The 21,815-nt window shown below is 36.3% G+C and overlaps 2 protein-coding genes across 2 annotated transcripts; one reads left to right on the top strand and one right to left on the bottom strand.

The window, feature by feature from the left end:
* Nucleotides 1-645: 645 nt before the first annotated feature.
* On the top strand, nt 646-5,561 carry LOC132171350 (protein LIGHT-DEPENDENT SHORT HYPOCOTYLS 10-like). The gene is made up of 2 exons (XM_059582645.1): nt 646-1,416; nt 5,265-5,561. The coding sequence occupies exon 1, from the start codon at nt 700-702 to the stop codon at nt 1,387-1,389; it is 690 nt and encodes a 229-aa protein (XP_059438628.1). The 5' UTR covers nt 646-699; the 3' UTR covers nt 1,390-1,416; nt 5,265-5,561.
* Nucleotides 5,562-14,115: 8,554 nt separating this feature from the next.
* On the bottom strand, nt 14,116-20,757 carry LOC132170974 (trihelix transcription factor ENAP1-like). The gene is made up of 2 exons (XM_059582148.1): nt 19,591-20,757; nt 14,116-14,509 (listed from the first exon to the last, which is right to left on the bottom strand). The coding sequence occupies exons 1-2, from the start codon at nt 20,471-20,473 to the stop codon at nt 14,496-14,498; spliced, it is 897 nt and encodes a 298-aa protein (XP_059438131.1). The 5' UTR covers nt 20,474-20,757; the 3' UTR covers nt 14,116-14,495.
* Nucleotides 20,758-21,815: the final 1,058 nt, after the last annotated feature.

The raw sequence follows: 21,815 nt of genomic DNA, 5'->3' as shown, positions 1-21,815 counted from the left end.
GAAATTCAAGAATATTCAAAGACAAGCTTAGACATATTGAAAATGTTTTCTATATTTAGTTTGGGATTAGATCCAGAATCAGTACTGACTGTACTGTTGTCTCTAACTTCCACCCTCCTATCCTCGATCAATAGATTAATGGTTGAGGTGTCTGCTATTAGAGGTTTTTAGAGGCAGTTAATTTAGTTGGTATGACTTCAACTGTTTGGGTAATAATAATATATCCAATCGTGATGTTAATGTAAAAAAAAACGTTGGGGTATGCGCCCTAGCTCCTTCCTTTGTATACCATTTTTTTTTTTCAAATGACAAGAAAACCCTCTGACCTCTACACCGATCCAATAAAATTATTTGCACCAAAAAGAATGGAACCCTTATCCTTAATCTTCTCTCTAATTTGATTTGTTTTAATGAAATTTTAGAAAGAGAGAAAAAGAAACACATATACATGACACTATACGTACTGAGTCAATCTATTTGCATCGGCTTCCGAGTCATGAGTACTGAGTTCCAAAGATACAAATGAAGAGGATAATTAATAATTAAATTGATGATGGGATACAATAATTATAGATAAATTAAATTAGAAAAATAAGGTTAGTGCATATAGTGTCATTATAGATGAAATAAAAATGTGGGAGTGAGAAAGAGAGAGAGAAGGGGGAAGAAAAAGGGGAGCAAAGCACCTTGATAGGGCCCATGACATGTCTCCTCAATAGACCCCGAGATGTGATTGTCATCTTTCTCCACTGCACTATATCCTATTCTTTCACCTCCGTTCCCCTTTTCCCCTGCCATTTCTTGCCAAAAATACACAACAATTCTCCCCCCATAATCATGTCCAGTGACAGAAGAAAAGATTCTGCAGAAGGGTCCTCACGATCCACCGGAGCCGGGAACCATCAGCAGCAGCAGCAGCAGCCGGCGCCGTTGAGCCGGTACGAGTCGCAGAAGCGGAGGGACTGGAACACTTTCGGGCAGTACCTGAAGAATCAGGCGCCCCCAGTTTCTCTTTCCCAGTGCAACTGCAACCATGTGCTGGACTTCCTGCGGTACCTCGACCAGTTCGGAAAGACTAAGGTTCATTTACACGGCTGCGTGTTCTTCGGCCAGCCAGACCCACCTGCTCCTTGCACGTGTCCTCTCAGGCAGGCTTGGGGGAGCCTCGACGCTCTAATCGGACGGCTCAGAGCTGCCTACGAGGAGCACGGCGGGTCACCCGACACCAACCCTTTTGGAAACGGATCTATTCGGGTTTATTTGCGTGAAATCAAGGAGTGTCAAGCCAAAGCAAGAGGTATTCCTTATAAGAAGAAAAAGAAGAAGAGGAATCAAATTATTAAGCCCATCGCCATCGACGAGGCTAAGCCTTCCAAGCAAGCAGCTTAATTCTCCCTTGCCTTCTTCCCATAAATGGTAACTATATATTTTTCTCATTTTTTTTTTTTTTAAATATCTATATATATGCAGGGAATTTTAATTCTTATAATTTAAAGTTGGGTTCATAAAATCATAAAGTGATCTTCTTCATCCTTCATATATCCTTCATGGAAATCAACGGATCGGATCTAAAGATCAGTTGAGGACTGGGATCGAGTGCATGACTGTACATACTCTTCTCTTTGATAAAACCCTAGACGCAGATCCCAAAACCCTAATTTGCTAATTAATTATCTTAGCTAGCAAAGATTAGTGGGAATTAATCAACTTTACATATTCGATCACCATTATTAGATAGCATGATTAGGTGGGGGGAACTAGGCGCTCTCTCTCTCTCTCTCAATTATGAAGAAACTCTGTTCTTGTAGCTTCTTAATTAAATATGTCTCACTCGTTTACTTTTTTACCTATTTTGGCTCTTTTCTGATTCTCTGAGATTTTGTGCTCCCCATGGATGTCCATGCGATATACCATATATACGTTGCATGGATTCATCTTAGTATTTACGTGAGAATTAGCATTTTAAATAATTTAATTCATGCATGCAACCTTCTGTGTATTTAGTATTTACTGTCGTCATCATTTAGATCAACACCACATGTATATATACTGCTTCTCATCAATCTTCCCTAACAATATTGTTAATCTGGTTGCTTCCATTATGTTAACAGACCCTTTGATTAATTTTAAATAATTTTCTGCCCTTTTAGATTGCTTAACCAATATCTTAAATGCTTAAAAAAAACTTAAATTACAAGCCAATTATGCTAGTTTGAGTGTCCGAATTGTCTTTGTCCTGGACTCTTTTCTGCTTCTTTTTTTTTTTTTGGCTACTGTACTAATTAAAGTGTATTTAGTTATTATAATCTTTTCTTTCTTGAACCTTTTGGTTGGATTCTTCATGCATTTATATTCTTCTAAGCATTTTTCCAACAGTTAATTTGTTTTCCAGTAACTATTTCCAAGTGAAATTTGGGATTGGGAAACAAATTCTGTTTTGCAATTAATTCATATATTCTAACCAAGTGGAACTAGTTTCAGGCCAAGCAAACACTGTGTTTGTCCAAGGATATATGGTATGTTTAAATATTATAGTAATATACTAATATGAGTAATAAATTGCATGAGGATAAGTCATAAAAGGGGTGTTAGCTAATATCAATGAATAATTCTATTTAGTAGACAGTCGTACAATTGTCATACAACTGTAATATGACATAGCAATAAAAATCAACAATTGGATAAACAATGGCTATTATTGTTGATTTTTATTGTCAGGTCATCACAGCATGTAGTATAACAGTTATATGGCACTTTACTAAATAATATGTTTTATTATTGATAGTTTAAACTTTAAAGCTAGATATCAAGTAAGCCTTGATTGTATGGAATCCATTTGTTATAGAGAATTAGTTGATTAATTGGAAAAACTCTAGAACGCGGAGTTTGAATTTTATTTTAGAGTAATACTATTGAGTAGATTCCTATATAGTTACCATACAATTAAATGATGTGACAATAAAAAGAAAAAAGAAAAAAAAAAAAAAAAAGCCAAGTGCTGATCTATTGTTGATTTTTACTACCACATCATCTAATAGTTTGACAATTATTCACGAAGCTACTAAATAAAATTACCATTCGTTTTATACTTACCACTCAAATGACTAAAAATATGCAAAATTGAAACACAAGTGGCCAATACGTACTGTAAATTATTGTCATTATGTCCCATATATCAGTATTCACTTCTGAAATATTAAAAAATAAAAAAAAAGAAAAAAAAAAGAAAAAAAAAAGTGGGGATTACTAAAATAGTAAGTACTGGGTTATCGAAAAAAAAAGTAGACGTTAATATATATAAATCTCAATTATATAAATTAAAAATGATGATTGCATTTAAAAAATTGTGCATGATATAATTCTTTAATTAGGAGTTGTAAAGGATCTTTATCTTATTTTAGAGATGTGAGGGAAAGCCTTATAAGAAAAAATGATAGAAATGAGATTTGAATATATAATTTTTAGCTAAAAATACCTTTAAATAAGAGAGAGAGAGAGAGAGAGAGAGAGGGAGATGAAAGCCTTGGACTTTGATCTTCATCCTTCTTTTCCCAGGAGAAATGCTAATTAAGTCACCTCTGACAGTCATCCACGTACCTCTCATTAATTTGCCATGTAGAGCACGTAGCTGGTGTGTTTTTAATTATGTCGTTTCCAATGTCTTATCATCTCCATCCTCATGATTCTCCCCTCATTCAACGACAGGCAACAGTTCAAGATCCCATGAATATATAGTTTTCTTAAGTTGATTTTAACACAAGAATATTTCATTAGTTATATTGGGGAAGCATTTTTGTTCTCTTCAAAAATAAAAAGATAAAATACTTTTCAAATATAAGTAATTAGAGAAGATCCTATTCCTAATTTGAGACATGACAAGTACTGGTTCAAGATAGAAGCCTCCCATGAGGAAGGAATATGAGGACTGCAATTATTATAATTGCAAGTTAAGGAAAAAAAAAATTATATTTCTTGTGATCATGAATAAAAAGGCATTGAGATTGGATATATATGCTAATTATATACAACTTTTGGTCCCATACAATATATTGAACTTGCGATTTCACTATTTTATGACTGGAAAATGCTATTTGATTCAAAGACCAAACAATCATTTGTCGACATCTAGAGCTAAGAATGCAAGCCTTGTGATAATGATTATATACATATATTTCATGAGAGCTAATAAACTTCATTAATTCTCTAGAGTTATCAGATATTTGAGTACCCTAAATTGTGATGAATATTGTATATTAAGTCTTACATTGGTTGTACTAATTAAGTAGAATATATTGAGCTTTGGAGGTAGGATTGAGCTTTATAATAGTGATTCCAAAACTCCAATTGTGTAATTTTTTGACACATAACAATGCATGACTTTGGTAAACGAGCTATGCTGCAATAATAATTTTTTGGGAATAATGTTACACTTTACACCCATTTTTTCACACTCATTTCACATCGTTGATGTGGCATGAGCTGAATTGAGATATAAAGTTTTGTTTTTTTAAGTGGTCATTCTACTTGAGAATGCTACACACACTTCCATTTTCTTACTCCAAAGTATACACTTTTTGACGTAACATTAAAAATCACAATTAGATTTGAATAAATCATTATTAGATTTTGGATTCAATAATGATTAATTTCACTATCACATCAGAAAGTATACACTTGAAAATGTGAGAATGGGAGTGAAAGTGTATGTAGCATTTCTTATTTATAAGTATAAACCCTATACCAGTTTTTTTTTTCTTTCTTTCTTTTGTTTTTTTTTTTTTGTTTTGTTTTTCTTCCCTTACATCAAAATATTGATCTTGAGGAATTTTCAAGACTTGGGTGATATGTTCTACACTATTTATTATCTATTTAAATAGTAGACAGATTCCATTGATCCTCTGGTTATCTGTTCAAATAATCGTATTCTATATATGGAAAACCTTGGCCCTTTGTGTGTGTGTGTTTTGAAATCAAAGGTTGACGCTTGATGAATATATTCACCAAAAAAACCCTATAGTTATACATATATAATGGCTTGGAATGTAATCAGATGTGATCCATAAGGACATAATACATTTCGGTTTCCTCCATATAGAAATATTCATTGATGTATATATATAAGACTTTTACTTGCATGTATAACTTTCTTAGAATCTTTCTTCTCATAGGGCTACAAGAGAGGTTAATTAACCTAATTAAGTGCTTTTTTTAATGAAATTTACAAGATATTGTAACAGTTGGCGCTATTGAATTTATTTTTGCAGGATCAAACAAATAGAGGTGAAGAAGATGGGAAGGTTTCAGAAAAACAAATATTCAAAACTCTCATCTATGCTTCGAGATATGATCCACCTGATCTTTTAAGAAGATGTTATATGTTAGCGTAATTATAAGTCTAGTTATGAATAATCTTGTTATAGCAAGCTAGTCTCAGCTGCCCGAATTTTACTAGAAATTAATGTACCACCTTGTAATTTCTTATATAATTACGTCCTATATAGACTTCTTTAAGCAGTTAATTAGCTACACTACTATATATACATGTTTACCTATATTATTTCTTTTGCTTTAAAAAGAGCGTATTTATTTTTGCATTGAATACTACCTTAAGTTTCTATTATAATATGTAGGGTGTACAAGCAGAGCGGTTGCAATTATTAAAATTCATGTAACTGCTAGTATAGCATCCCTAGTAATTTGTAAAGTTACCGGCTCATATGTTCTCTTTCAAGATTACTTATGTTTGCAGAATGATAGTTAAAGAAAACAAAAACATGACTAAACCTTAATGGATTTGGTTTAGGTGCAGTAAAAAAAATTACAAGAGATATCTCATGTAGTTTTTTAGTAGTATAGATTTAATTTCACTCACTCTCTCTCATGAAAAATTTGGGATTAAATTTAGACTGTTGAAAAAAAATTATAGAAGATCTCCTCCTTCTCTTTTTTTTTTTTAAGAGCTAGCACTTAAGCTAAATCCAACCTTAATTGCGCCTCCTTAAATTTAAACTTACAAGAAAACTCTAAAATCCATCAAAAACTAAAAGAAATTTTATTAATGAAAAATTTAATAAAATTTCTATACATCTTAATTGTATGAACGTGTTCTCCATGTTAGACTATGGATTAACTCACTCTTCCTTAATTTCAATTGTGTTGATAGTAGCTTGATTAACTCTAGGACATCTCTAGTGATATTTTCCTAGTTTAGTTCTGACACCCCTGAAAGTTAATTCTATATTGGGAAGATGAATTGTCCACATTAAGTGAGTTTACTATAAAGGTGCTCACATGTGCTAAGTTCTACAATGAATTTTTACTAGGTGAGGTTGGGCTTTACAAGTGACTATAAGGAGTTTCAATTGCAACTTAAATAGTTTTTTTAGAGTGATAGCGCATATATGGCTAGGGTTTTCCCATGGTCGTTACTAATAATATCAGAGCAACCTAGTAACACCATGTATCACTGAAGCACTACATAGCGTGGGCCATGACAATAACTTTAGGGATTTGAGTGGGGACCAAAGGGATACAGAATCTCACCACCTAAAGGAGTCCAACAAGGGATACATGGCTTAGAAACTCTCACCAAGAGATACAAAGCGAGGAACTCGCCACCACTCGGAATCCACCAAAAAGGATAAAAACTAACAAGAAGAACTATTTCTTCTTAAGGCCGAAGGCTGAATCTAATTCAAAATCATACTCTATTATATGTTTTGTCATCCATGACATGGGTTTAAAAAGACTAAATTGGAACAACCTTCCAATTAAGCATAGGTAATTAAAGTTTACATTTTCCAACACAAAAAAAAAAAAAAAAAAAAATTCTCATATAATTCAAAAGACTCTTGTTGTAAGTTGATCACTAGATACATCTAATAATAATTACGAGCTAGAAAATGAAAAAAAAAAAAAAAACACTTGAAGAATAAAAAGACATGAAAAAAACCAACAAACATAACTATTCCGGAACTAGAAACATAATAATAAAGAGGCACATGACACATCTCACTTCGTTTAATGTATCGAAAACTAAAGACAGAGATCTTTCTAATGGTAAATAGCATGTTGGCTAATTATTCTAGAATCATCCCAAAATTATTCTTAAAATACCCAAAAATCTGTCTTTTGAACTAAAATAGTATTCTTGAATTATCAAGGACCAATGTTATTGGTCCTACTAGCTAGGCTTCCAAATAATGATATATTGATGAATTGTTTACTTCTATAAGAAGCTTCAACCTCACCTAGAGAGTTAGTCCCAGATTGTGAAAATAAATTGCCCACATTGAGTGGGTAGATTATAAAGATATTCATAAGTGCTATCTTTATAAAGAATTGAATGATATTAAGAATTGTAGCGTGGATTTAAATGTTCATCCTCTTTATCCTAAGGCTCCCTCTTTTGTAGGTTTACAAAATCACCTCCCATGCCACTTTAGCACTAGAAAGTTTTAAATAAGACCATTTTTCCTTAGAAAAAGTCCTCAAAGATTTCCTCAACTTGTTTTTATCACTCCTTTGGTTAAAATTAACAGAGAATACTAGTAAAACTGAATAATAAAAATGATCGAATTAACAAGTTGAAGTCTATCTATGTAAGAGAGAACTTTACATGTCTAACTTTTAGCTCTTCCCAAAATTTTCTCAACCAAGATTGAACAATCTGTCTTCCTAACTCTCGATGAAATAAGGGGGCACCCCTAAGTTTTTTATAGTGAAGTATCATCCATGTATCCCAGGATTGTAATCATTTGATTTTTCACACTATTAGCCACCCCATAAGAGGTGCATAGGTTGCTCTTATCTGGATTTGGAGTTAGACCAAATCTCTTTGAGAGAGTTAAGGCAATCATTGATGAGGGAGCTAGACCTAAGGTTCCTCCTATAGAAGATTAATAAATCATCAGTAAAGGAATGATGAGATAGCTTAAACTTTTAACACCTTTAGTGAAATTTGAATTGCCCCTTGCAGACCAAATTTTCCATGAGGTATAAGAAAACCTCCATGACCCAAAAAAAAAAAAAAACAAGTAGAGGAACTTTAGATCTCCTTGTCGCAAACCCTTCCCACCTTAAAATAAATCCTTCAATTCCTTATTGCTGGAGATAGAAAAACTAGTAGTGAATACACACTATGTAATCCAGTGAACAAAGGTTTCAAGAAAACCACTAGCCTTGAGGATTGATCCGAAATAATGAATTCCATCTTACCATATCATAGGCTTTCATGTTGTCAAAATTTAGGGAACAAAAACTGGATCCTTTGTCTCAATTATAGTTCCTCAATAGCTATTAAGCTAGAAGAATGCTATCTTCTATTCTTCTTCCCTTTGTAAAAGTTGTTTGCTGAGGACCAACAAAGAAAGGAAGAACATATTTCAACTTATTGGTCAAAATCTTGGTTATACATTTGCAGATAGTGTTGCAACATGAACTATGCTGACAATCCTTCAACTTAGTTGCATTGGGATGTTACACCCCGGTCCTATATTGAGAATATGAGTAGCTCACGTAGAGTGTGAGTGGTTTATAAAGACGTTAATGGGTGTGAAGTCTCACATTACTTACTTACTAAGTGAAATTTGGCTTTATAAGTGATTATAGAGAAGCTCTAAATTGACTAGTCATCTTGAGGTGATAACACAGATGTGGCTAATGCTTTCACTGGGTTATTACAAATGGTATTAGAAACACCTATATGGCACTATCAACATCGTATTGCTTGGATTTACTTGGTGTTTGTAACATGTTATTACCATTAGGTGATGGAAGAGACCTCAGGATAAAATTTGCATTTGAGACCTAATGCAATTCTAGTCAAGGTGGAGATTTGTAATGTGAGGTAACTTGTTTTTCATTAACTCAAGTTATCTCGTGGGCCTCAATGTTGAAACTTGATGTTTTTAGTCTACTTCCTTTGTAGCCTTGTTTAATTCGGTGTTGTTTGGTTTTTCAGGCTCTTGATTTTTTCGTTCTCCTATCCAAATTTGAAGTCTTTTCTAACCGACTCTAAGTTATATAAAAAGGACATATTTTCAGCCTTTTAAACAAGAGAATGAGAGAGACAATGAGCCACACTTCATCTAAATTTTTGAGAATGTCACGACACTGAGAGCTAGAGAAAATTATTTTTGTAAACAAGTTCTTTTATATGAGAATGAAATTTTGGTGTATTGACGTTTTGTGTTTTGAGTGGTTTTCACTTCAATACTATTTGTACTCCATCTTTTAATAGTGAAATTTCTTCTTGGTCATCTCTACTTAGAGTAAGCTTGTTAAACCGAGCCACGTTTTAGTGCTTTGTATAATTGACTTATTTTACTCTATTATTTTATGCATCTTTGTGATCCAAAAAAATTAATTTGTCCATCTTCCTCTTCAGCTCTAGGAATGCCTCTGCTTTCAATTGCTTCATCAAAATATTAGCAACTTGGTCTGAAACTGACAATACAGTATCTCAATCTCCCTATCATTCACCAAAGTCACGATTAATGAAACTTGCCATGAATATACTTTTTTTTTCCTTTTTTTTTTTTTTTTTGAAGGGGAAGACATTCCATACTCATTCCTTGATGAAAAGATTGTGAGCAAAAAGCTCTGAAGCAAATCATAGTCGAAGCTACGAGGTTATAGACATCAAAGATACATACATTATAAATCTAACATTCAAGACCTATCGATGACATCAACATCCGCTAACTCATGACTAGTCTTCAGTTTTAACAACAGATCTGCTCCAGACAAATTCAATTCAATGTATAAGTAGCTCTTATTCCTCGGCCCTGAGAGCATAAAACCCTGATGCCGAAACTCATCCTCCTCGACCCGATAGTCAGGATACTGTTCACATTCACAACCCAAGGGTTTGGACCAAAAGCGAATACCCCACCGATCATCAGGCAGGCAGATCAAGACAAAGGACAGAGCCTTATTACAAGCAACAAAAACAAGAACAAAAAACCACAAGAAAATGAAAAAAAAAAAAAAAAAAAAAAAACATGCAGCAAATGAACAGGAAAAAACTGGAAAAGAAATACAAGAAAAAAAGAGACAAAAGCCAAAAAACTACAAAAACAGAAAGCGACGCGGGAAGAAAACAGGCATCATAGTGAGGTTGCCGGAAAGTAATGCAAGGAGGCGATGGACACGGACGGAGCCGGAGAGCTAGTGAGAAGAGTGCGAGTCAATGTGGGTTCGACGGGGGATGGTAGATCTGGCTTATACTAGTCCGATCGAAGAACCAAGCCAGAACCGAAAAATGACTCGGCGGATCTGAGCTCAAGGGCCGTAGGAGAGGGGCTAAAATAAAAAATAGGACAAAGGAGGGGATAGAGGCAAAAAGGAAGGGGAAAAAACACATCGCACAAGGAGCTAGGGAGCATCAGGTAAATTGTCTAGCTTATAAGGTGAAGAGGGGGAGGTGAGGTAGTAAAGGATGAGGGGAGGATGGGGAGATCAAAGGCTCTCCCCCTCCTCCTGTGCGGCGCTCTCTGCTAGGAGAAGAAACCTTTATTCATCAACCCAATCAGGTTATATAGCATTATAAAGCAATGTGATAAAGAGTTAACTATGTACTCTCATGAAGGTATATCCCACCACTAATACTAAACGACTACCGATGAATATAATGATAAGGATAACAAAATATTGATGAGATAATTTTCTTATTCATCTAATGTCTTATCTCTTTAGGCACGTAATATTCCATTAGCCTTTAAATTGACCTTGTTTTGAATGTCCTAAAATCCTGCTCTTGAATTCCTTTGTATAATTTCTGCTTTAGGCTTAGAACATGGTGGCTTTGGGTTTGCAACACGTGACACAAACATCATTACATTTTGGTGAGGTGTTGAATGAAAAGTGCCTTGAATGATAAAGATAGGCCTAGGATGTATTTAAATCAAAAGCAACCAATTGGATCCAAAGGTTGACATGGTATTCGAATTCAACAATGAAAGGAGTAAAACATGATATTCACACTATCATTCATGTGAAGAGTAGTATGAGAACACAAATGAGGCACCTTTAGGAAGAGCAAATGAAATAAGTTAGCTTGCTTTTTTCTTTTCCCTTTTTTTCACATCTTTATTCTTTCATGTGCGAGTGTAGTACCCCCAAGTAATTACTAGGTTGTGTTTGACATAAGTGAATGGGTTAACGGGTCTACCAAGTTCAATAGGGTTCATTATGAATAAGAATTTTGACTTGGTTCAGAGCGAACATTTGAAGCCTAGTGCACCGAACGTTCAATCCAAAACCCTAGTGAAGAACATTCGACCATGGACCATCAAACGTTTGACCATGAACTACCGAACGTTCGACTATTTGTAGACCTGAAAAAGTAGCACCCTCAACTTTTCCTACATACCCTATAAATACCATACCCCCTTCATTTCTCAAACCATTTCCGCCCATTTTGCTCAGTGAAACCCGTGTGTGTGTGTGTGAGTTTTGAAGGAGGACAAGATCGAGTCTCTTTGGTGGTTTTGATTTAATGAAGTAATCTTCTTAACTTAACTTGTTCCTTATCTAATTGTTTTATGTTGTTTAGGTGTTTTTCATAGCTTAGTTTGTAGGTTTTAAGTTTATAATGATATTGTTAGTCTTAATCCTGATTTAAGCATGGGTTAATGTTTTGATAATGTTAGATGTAGTTTCTCCTGTATGTAGATATTATTTTGGGCTAGCACTCTGTTAAGGATCGTGTTCAGACCTTAAGACTTGATTAGAAGTAGTTTAATGGCTTTTTGGTTCGGAATTGGTTTACCCAACACCTAACATTCAACCATCTTTGTCTTAACGTTCGAACTCCACTGTTTGAAATTTCAATGGTCAGGTAGAAAGTCTATTTTGAATATGTTTAGGTCTAGGGCTTGTTTTAGCTCAAGTTTAGAACTAATAATATGTTTTTTTCTTAAAGTTCGAGGGTGTGGAGTCTTTAGAGGATTTTGTAGAAGAGCTATACGACTCAAGTGATTACAAACTCACATGGATATTTGTTGTTATTTTTTCCACATAGCATGATATTTTATGTGTACCAAACATGCATCTTTACAACTCTTATGAAATACATTTTGAATTACTATGAATTTTATTTTGAGAAAACGTGTGTTAATTAAGTAAAATAATGAAAATGATGAGATTTGTAAATGCATGCATGTGAAAGACGAAAAGACTAAATTGCATCGTATGACATGGTACACCAGTAGATGCTGGTGATGCATATCACTACTTCTCCATCAGTGTGGCATTAAGTGTAGGCCAAACATGGTGGTTGGTCCTCATCGTGGTGGTGGTGGGGCTTCAATGTGCGATATGTTATTTGGTTCTGGGAATGTGATTGGTTGTAGTGAAGGTGGGGTTTCAACATAGCGGGTTGGATCATGTGGTTTGGATTAGGTCAATGGTCCATGGGTGTCTGTTATTTAACAAGGTGATGGCCACCATGATCTCCACAACCTGAGAGCATGTGCTCAAAACGTGCAATCATTGGAACAAACATCTCTTCCATTCACTTCAACATCCTCTCTTGCTCCGTATGGATCTCCTTCAATTGCTTCTCTAAGTGTTCCAAATGATGGTTGGCCAAGGCGGATCCTAGCTCTGATACCAAATGTTATGTGCCTACATAACTTGGGATGAAAACATAACAAGAATGATATATTTTTGTATAATAATTCGAGGAATTCTATGCCTCCTTACTTTATGATAACTCGAGGAACTCTAAACATCCTAAACAAGTCTTGAATTGAGATAATTAAATATTAATTACCTTTATTCATCAACCCAATCGGGTTATATAGCATTACAAAGCAATGTGATAAAGATGGACCTGCTCTCATAGAGGTGTATCCCACCTCTAACGCTAAACAACTACTAACGAAAATAATGATAAGGGTAACAAAATATTGATGAGCTAATTCTCTTTTTCACCTAATGCCTTATCTCTTTATGCACCAAACACTCACTTCAACGGTAGAAAGAGCAACATGTTCAATTGTTACACTACATTGAGAACCTAGGGTTTCCCACCATACTGACATTGCCAAGTGCAATCAATAATCAAAAGCTTTACCAATAATTGGCGTCATTATAAATAAAATTGATTTAAAGTTAATTGGCGTCATTATAAATAAAATTGATTTAAAGTTAACGTTAAAGTATTTAACGGTGTATATAATAATGCTATGATGGTTTTCACGCCAACTGCAGTATATGTCCACTTGGTTCCAGCTTTAATAAGACACGGCCATCACTTCCGTATATGTTATTTGACAACTAAAGAAAACAAACTTATGCCTAAAAATGGTAAATATTAACATTAGACCACACAATAGTAGGAACCACTTGGTCGAAATCCCACTACTTCATTTGATTTCATGAACAATGCTAACTCATAGTAGGGATGGGCAAATACAGCCCGAACTCATACTAGGCTCGGGTTCGATATCCGTTTTTGAAATTCTGCCCCAGTGGGTGATATTCAGTATCCATTTTCTTTTCTTTTTTTTTCAAAAAAAAAAAAAAAAACCCCCAAATTCTGACATGATAAATATAATAAATAAATTTTAAAAAATAATAGGGGATATATATTCCAAAAACCCTAACCTAACTTTGCAATGTCATTCACCCTCATTTCTCTTCAGTCTTTTGCTGGCCATTGCTGTTCCCTGCTGCCGCTCTCTTTTGCACCAATCTACCAGCTGGTCTCTCTGTGAGCTAAATGGCATAATGAAGTTGTTATCTCACAATCTACCTGTTATCTACGATCTCACAATCTACCTGTTATCTTCCTTGTTGGGGACTTGGGCTTCACAGAAAATGTTTGAGCCAATGTACAAGTCAACCAATACCAACAAAAAGGCCGCCGATTTCGGCCCAACCCAAAAGTAATCATAAAAAAATTAACACCGAGTAGCTAGGCAAGTTTAAGAAAATAGGGCAGTGGCACTGGAAGCTGTGTAGAGGCAAGGAATCATAAAAAATAAATAAATAAATAAAAAGTGGTGATTTACTATAAATAAGAGATGACTTGCATATTATGGAAATGCAAGTTTAACGAAGTAATAAGATTCAAACATTAAACTTTTAAATAAGAAAAGAAGAAAAAAAAAAGAAAAAGATTAATACATTAAATATCAGTTCGTTGGGAAAAATTTTCTGAATGTACCTAACTATATATAGTGCCAGACAAATCAACCTAGAACACTGAGAAGTGGTTCAAATTAAGAGGGTATTACAGCTAGAATCAAATACATTGACCCATACTTAGGCCTAGTGCAGCCGGGTGAATTAACCTATTATAAGTAGGAAAACAAAAAGAGGTTGGGCCAGGTAAAAGTGGACTTCAGATAATCTTAAACAACCTCATCTGCCGGACATTTTCAGATGCCAGTATAATCTGGAACAATATGTACTTTGTTGGAGCAATGGTGAAATCAAGATGTTACATATGCTTCCTCCCAGGTAAAGCTGTGTCTCTCACATGGCTAGCTATATATATCTGTAACAAAAAGCGATGAAACTGTTTACAATCCCATTCAGATCTAAAAATTATTACAGAGCCAAGTCAAAGTTCAAGAAAATGAAGAAATTCTCACAAGCACAATCACAACTCAGTGACAAATATGAATCCAGAAATATGAACAAAAGACCCAGCAGAAGACACCAGCATCATATCAGAAAACTGTCCTTTTGGCATTTTTATGGAAACCACATATGAAGATGAACACACACCCAGAATAAGGAAACTTATCCAGGCAAGGGAGGCCACTTGTCCAGCTATTATATTGATTGTAATTATCTAAAGCTGTTATTTCCTCCAGTTAACTGAGTATAGATAATAAGCTAAATAAGGAATAGCCTGAGACAGGACTTCCTAGAAAAGACCCTACAACAATACATATTTGCCACTAGTTTGGGTAGAGAAACAGATAGACCTCAATATTTATTCTCCAGATTACCCAACAACAAAAATTGAGTAGGAGGTTAATATATTGGAAAACCAATCCCTCCCTCCCTGTAATTCCAGACACTGAGAAATTGTATCCTATCTTCGAAGTCCTTTAAGCGTTATACTGTACTTGCTAGGAACTGCTTGTTGTGCACAGTACCTGTCAAGGCGAAAGAGCTATCCAACCTCAACCCTGTAGCCTGTAGGATAACTGGAAACAGCTAAATTTATGTTCTTTTAGACCCTAGAATATGATGAGAAAAAACGCCCCGCATGTGAACTTGGCCATTTCAAATATCCATGTAAATCAAGAAAGATGGGGAATCAGCCGTACAGAATTTTTGGCATGCTAAAAGATACTTATCTCCTCCTATTGCTCAACAAGATTACAAAGTATGTCAAACACATGTAGAATGACCATAACAATGCCAAATGGTGACTAAATCAGGTTTTCCATGTAATTCAAAATGCCCGGTAACATAGCCTATAACCTCATGTATTGGACAGAACCAACTGTAAACAAAAGACCATTACAAGCTATTATCCAATCTCCAGCCAGTCAAAAACATAACTGCTTTACATAATGTAGAGGCCTTCAGGTAACGTTATCAAGTTACCAATTTCACACCAGAAAGGTGTCATTATATTCCTAAAATAACATACAAATTTAAGCATATTTTGTATATCTAATGTTCTACTGACATGCAAAAGCAGATCGATAAATTTGAAAATCAACAAATGATATTTCAACAGTTTCTAAATTTAGTATGAAATGCCTACCCCTTGCCCCATGAACCCCCCTCGATATTTCCCAAAAATTAGATGGTTCCAAAAATAGAGTGTAATTATCTCTATCTCACTGAGGGGAAATGCCCATGATTCAGTGACACCAAAACCCTCGATTTGCTGCACGGAGGCTGTTTGAGAGCCCCTCTTTTGCCATGGACTAAGCTTGCCCTTCCCCCCTACTATCCACGCGCGTAACTCCAACTTAGCTCAGAAAGTGTACCTGGCGAGGTTTTTTACCTCCCCTCCAAGCCTGTCTACTCTGGAAAACAACAAAAACAACTCCCATCAATCAGTTTGTCCCATCAAATCAACAGCCCCTAGTTGGCTGTTGGCCTGACCAGATTTGTTGATGGAAGGTCCTTGCTGCTTTGTCATCCAGAGCCTGGGGGTCCCCAAGGGGTGTTGATTAATAGGCCCAAATAGTCTTATTGGAAGAAAAAGGTCCTCCCAAAATACCATGCAAGACAATTGAATAAGGTGAGTGAAACGAGTGAAACATTGAAAATGGAGAAAAAATACCTTAGCACAAGCACTAAGCGATACAATATTTTCTTTTATGCTTGATGAAACTAAAACAATATAATAGCAACCAGAATTCACCACAAACTTCATAGCTAAGTCCTACAGAAGCCATGGAGATACTGGCTCCATTATTTTTATATACATATCTAATTTTTTATTGTCATAAATTTTTGACACCAATGATTGGACCATGCTGATTCCAACTAAAAGATAGGCCACAAGTTTCCCAGGCAGATGAGCTTCACATTTAAAAGTTTAAACCAGCTACTGATGAGGAGATAATGCTCAAGTGTACAGGGCCTGCAATGGGAAATCACATTTGCATTGGCCTCAAAAACTAAAGAAGAAAAGAAGACCACCCAGGTTTAGATATTTCATATGAAAACACACCTCCAACCCAACCCAGTTAAAATAAACCAACCCCATTCCAGTAGGGAGAACATGAGGTTACCTACTTACCGATTTAAATTTCTATTTTCTTTTAGGTTATGAAATACGAGTAAAAGCACAATTACAGTAGAATAGTGAAAATTACCCACCCCCAACGTGCTAATTTGATTCATTAGCCCTGGCCCTCATCAATTAAATCTCAAATCTGTCAGAACAGGGGCAGAACAAGATAATACCTGATTGACCCAAAGCTCTGCCATTCTTAAATATTTGGCATTAGCATCTTTCCAACCAATGAAAAATCCACTCTGAAGATTGTATGGATCAACATAATCCTATGTCCTCCACAAGTAAAAAAAAAACTCTATAACGCTAAGCATAGGGCTGTCAATTTTAATACAACCCACAAACCCAACATGAACCCAACAAGAAATTAAGGAATTAGAATTGAAGTGTTCGACTCTCTTTTTCGGGTTAAGGTTAATCAATCTAGTCTTACACGCATGCTTCGACATGATCTGAACCCAACATGCGGCATTTAGGGATAACAATTTTTGACATGATTCACAAACCCGACACAAAATTAGAGTGAGTTGAGGGGTCATACTTATTTAATTAAATAACTCAAGTTAGGGTTGACCTATATAATATTAAACTCATGCCTCGACACAACCTGAACCCGACACGTGAACACAAATTGTTACCCCTTGTCTTGGCAGCTGCCTGTGATTACTTTCATCTGTCTGGTTTTCACAATTTTTTTCTTTTTCTGATTAGGTGTTTCTAATGTATATTTCTTCTGTAGTTAGATTGCGTCCTTACGCTTTTTAATGAGGTTTGATTACTTACCAAAAAAACATTACACTTCGTAAAGTATGTCTAGCCCTCAAAAGAACTCGAAAGCAATCTTTACAACCATCACCTAACGTGTCTTCATTGTGAGTGTTTATAAGCTAAAGTTCCTCCATGTTCTGAATCTTAGTGACACAGCCCTACCTCCAGGGTATATGGTCCATGTGGCACAGGTATGCACTTTTTACACGGACCAAACAACTGCTATGTCAAAAGGTATAGAACATGCACCACATTTTATTCTAGTACATAATTCTCCATTTTCCAATTCTCAGATTAAAATTGAGATCTCTAAGATTATCTTCAGATAGGTTAAGTCACCAACAATTTCTTTCTTCAGGCCCTTTAACTAATTTGAATTTTTATTGATCTTGACCCAAAATTACCCCCACACTTGGGTATTGCTTCCTCCAAAGAATGCAAAGTTCTGCAAATCTTCAAAAAGAGCTTATATACCTCAAATTGTAAGCCTTTCATGCCATTACTATACGCAGAATTTACAGATGGATACTTTTTATCAACCAGATCTTATGATACGAAAAATATTCAACAAAGGATTAAATAAACTTGCTCTTTAAGCTCAACTTTTACCAAACCTACGTGGCCCTTGCTCCAAATCCTCTGATTTTGATAACACTAACACTAGAATCATATGGAAACGACATAAAAAATAGAAGAGGCAAACATGACAACTAGACAATCAGGCAAGTCGGGAAACAAATGTAAACCAAGCAATGCAGCCAAGGGACAAAAACCAAGTAATGACCCTGTATATAATAAACGAAGGAACCCATCTTTCATTGTTCCATCTCAACTAAATACAAGTAGACCAGGAAAAAAAAAAAAAAGAAAGGGAAGTTGACAGCCATTCCAAAGTTCCCAAGGACCCTTCCACCAAAACATACACCAGAAAATAAAAATTAAGCACCTCTAAAATAAGTAAAGGGTAAATACAGCAACACACTCTTCAATATGGATAAGAACATAGGGTCTTCCTAGCTATGAGAGAAAATATGAGCCACACTTGTTTACAACAAATCATTGCTAGAAAAAAGATTAAATGAATCAAATTAAATAAACAAATACTATTCCCATTATTCCAAAACTACAAGGAAACTCGCCTCAGATCAGTCCGAAAAAATTATGCCTGAGCTGATAATAAAACATTTTTGGGTCATCTGCACCTAAGAGAGCAAATCATAACAAGATGAGTATAGTTGTCCAATCTCCCCCACCCGACAACTCCTTAAAGCACATCTCCATCCTGACAAGATAATCTCATTAATATAATTTAAGATCATCAGTTCAGACCTTGAGAAGTCGATTCAACTCTCAAAAGTAACTGAAGCACGACTCCAGGACCAAATCCCCAACCTATAAATGACATTAAACTGAAACAATCCCTCCTAAATAATCCGAGAACAACTAACTGAAGAGATATATTCTAATAAAGTCTAAGAACAAACAAGAAGAAGCACGCCAATACATAGAGAAACTGAACACTGCCTCTGCAAACAACCTCAAAATGCAGTAATCAAGAACTTCATTGCTTCATGGCCCGAAAGCTCACCACTAACTCTCGAATCAAGCGAGGCCCTCACTGATTCCCTATCACGGTGTGTTTAAAACCTCAAAGTTGAAAAATGCAACTAAAACCAAGACCTTTCATGCAATTGATGACGCTCAATGCCATCTTAACAATTGACTTAAAATTTTTTTTAAGTGCAGTGACAGCTCACAGTGAACCTGTTTCATAATAAACAATGCACATCTTCTCATTCAAAACTAGCAAAGCATATAGAAGAAAAAAGAAAAATCTGCTTTCACAGTCTAAAATATCAACAACTATTTCATTGCAATTATCACTTTTTGAGCAATTAAAATGTCCACCTAAAATGCCTCCATTACACACGCAAACAAAATATTTAATTGCACAATCCCCTCACACGCCTAACACCTTCAACATACATAATATCTTGCATAGAATCCTTAATAAATCTTTGTCTATATGCACGGAAATCCGAAATCTGTGAATCAAAACAAAAAGAAATCGCAGAAATAAGAGGAATTTCCCTCACCGTTGGATCTGGAACGCTTGCCATGCTTGATCCTCTCGAGCTGAACCTGCGTGTCCATGAACATATTCATCCTCTGCACCTCCAAATCCTTGGCGAACTGCATCCTCTGCTTCTCCAACTCCACCATCTGCCTCAGCTTATCCCTCTCCACCCTCTCGTAAACCTCTCCGAACCTCTCTATCGCCCTCGCCAATCTCCTCAACCCTTCTCTCTCCTCCACCTCCGTCCTCTCTCTTTCCTCCTCCGGCTCCTCTTCCTCTTCCTCATCCTCCTCCTCCTCCACGTCATCCGCGTCCTCCGCCGCAGCTGCAGCCGCCGCCATCGCCGAGTAATTCCTCCTGAAGTATCCATCGTCGGTCGCCGGAGACGGCCTCTTCTGCGGCAAAACCACGGCCGTGTAAGTGACTGACGGCGGCGTTTTCTTGGAGTACAGAGGAACAGCCACCGGAGGCGACGGCGACATGGAGCGGGAAATCTGCGAAGTCGGAGGCGGTGGTTTTTTGGCGGACACGCTGGATCCGATGAGAGCGTCGAGGCGCTCGAAGAAAGGCCACGAGGACGTTAGCGTTCCGTCGGAGGACGAAACCCTAGCCTTCTCGATCTTGTACTTCTTCTTGATGGTGTCGATACGATTCTTACACTGCACGTCGGTCCGGTGGGTTTTCTTGGTGTGGCCGTGGAGTGCGTTGACAGCGTCGGCCACATCCTGCCAGTCCTTCTGACGGAGGTTCCCGCGGTTCAGCTCCATATAACGGCGTCCCCAAGCGTCGACCAGCGTGGAGGTGGCGTCCTCGCTCCAGCAGTCCTCTCGGACGGGTAGCGGCCGCGATTGGGAGGCGGCCGGGGCCGGTGACGGCGTCAGGGTCTCCGTTAAGTCGCCCATCGGGAGCTCTTTTTGTGTTTTGGGTGTTGATGTAGCGTGTGGGTTTGGTGGTTAGGGTTAAAGAGAGAGAAAAAAAGGGAGGGGATGATGCGGTCGGTGAGAGCGGCGATCAAGTGCCGGGCGCATGAGCCGCAAGTGTAGGGGGTTGGAGTAATACGGTACGGTCGAGCCGTTGAGGGGTCGCCGGGGGTGGGCGCGTGACGTGAGGGGGGGGTCGAGCATTTGGGCTCGCGGCTTGGCTCGGCTCGGTCCGGTCGAGCTGGCAAGTAGTACTACATTATACATTGCTTGGTTGGTTTGTTATGTTTCACTTGTTCCCACTTAAGTTGTCACTAGATGTGAAGTGTTGCTGTTTTGTACGTTGGTTTGTTCACGTGGGTCCCTCTCTTCTTTCTTCTCTTTTTATTTCCTAATTTTCCATTTTTATGAACATTTCAGTGCCAATTAATTTAATTTAATTTAATTTAATTAATCAAAATTATGTATTTTCTTCTTCAATCTATTATAATAATAATAATAATTGTTATTATTATGAGATTTTATAAAATTTAATTGTTTGAACGCCGCAACGCAAAACGGAGCCAGCAGATGCAAACCCAACCCACGAGATCTCGAATTGCGCGTGAACAAGCCAGTGTGGACCAGATCAACTTCTGACGGGCTTCTGCCTTCTGGTTGCATATTTGTGAATTTACCAAATAAACCACATACCCTTCTTGATGAAATTTGGAGTGCCAAAGCAATGGCACACACTATTGAGTGTTTGTAACTTTTTTGGCAAAAAAACAAAAACAAAAAAAAAAAATTCCTTATTTGATCTAGTTGTACCAATTGATTCTTGCTTATATAAAGTATCTTAATGAACAATGGGATAATATATTTGTCTTAAATGATTCATACATTCAACTATTTGACGAAATTTGTGAATTCACATTACAATCATTTATCATTAACCCATTTTATTCTAAATTACAATTTTATCCTTTTTTGAGAAAAAAAAAATAAAGAATAAAAAAAATAGTGATGGTCACTAATAAAATGAGGGGTATCATGCCCCGATTCTACAAGGGGCTCTCGACCAACTTTCTACAAGAGGAGTGGTGGTTGGCCGCCTCCGGCAAGGATAGTCACCCCTCACTTTATGGGAATAGGATCATCTCCAGTCCATTATGAATTGAAAAATATCCAGTTCATTGCTATGATTTCTTCTCAGAAATCCAATGATTACAAATGAGACACATATCTCACTAATAATAATAATAAATAAAAAATATTATTTTAAATTAATAAACAAATAAATAAATAAGAAAAAAGAAGGGGGTGGCTTGAGCCACCCCTAATG

This window comes from Corylus avellana, chromosome ca2, assembly GCF_901000735.1.
Source record: "Corylus avellana chromosome ca2, CavTom2PMs-1.0".
In the NCBI taxonomy this organism is placed as follows: domain Eukaryota; kingdom Viridiplantae; phylum Streptophyta; class Magnoliopsida; order Fagales; family Betulaceae; genus Corylus; species Corylus avellana.
This window is presented reverse-complemented; position numbering and strand designations above follow the sequence as displayed.

Coding starts and splice junctions, on each gene's coding strand:
- LOC132171350 (XM_059582645.1), top strand. CDS start 700: ATGACATGTCTCCTCAATAGACCCCGAGATGTGATTGTCATCTTTCTC.
- LOC132170974 (XM_059582148.1), bottom strand. CDS start 20,473: ATGGGCGACTTAACGGAGACCCTGACGCCGTCACCGGCCCCGGCCGCC.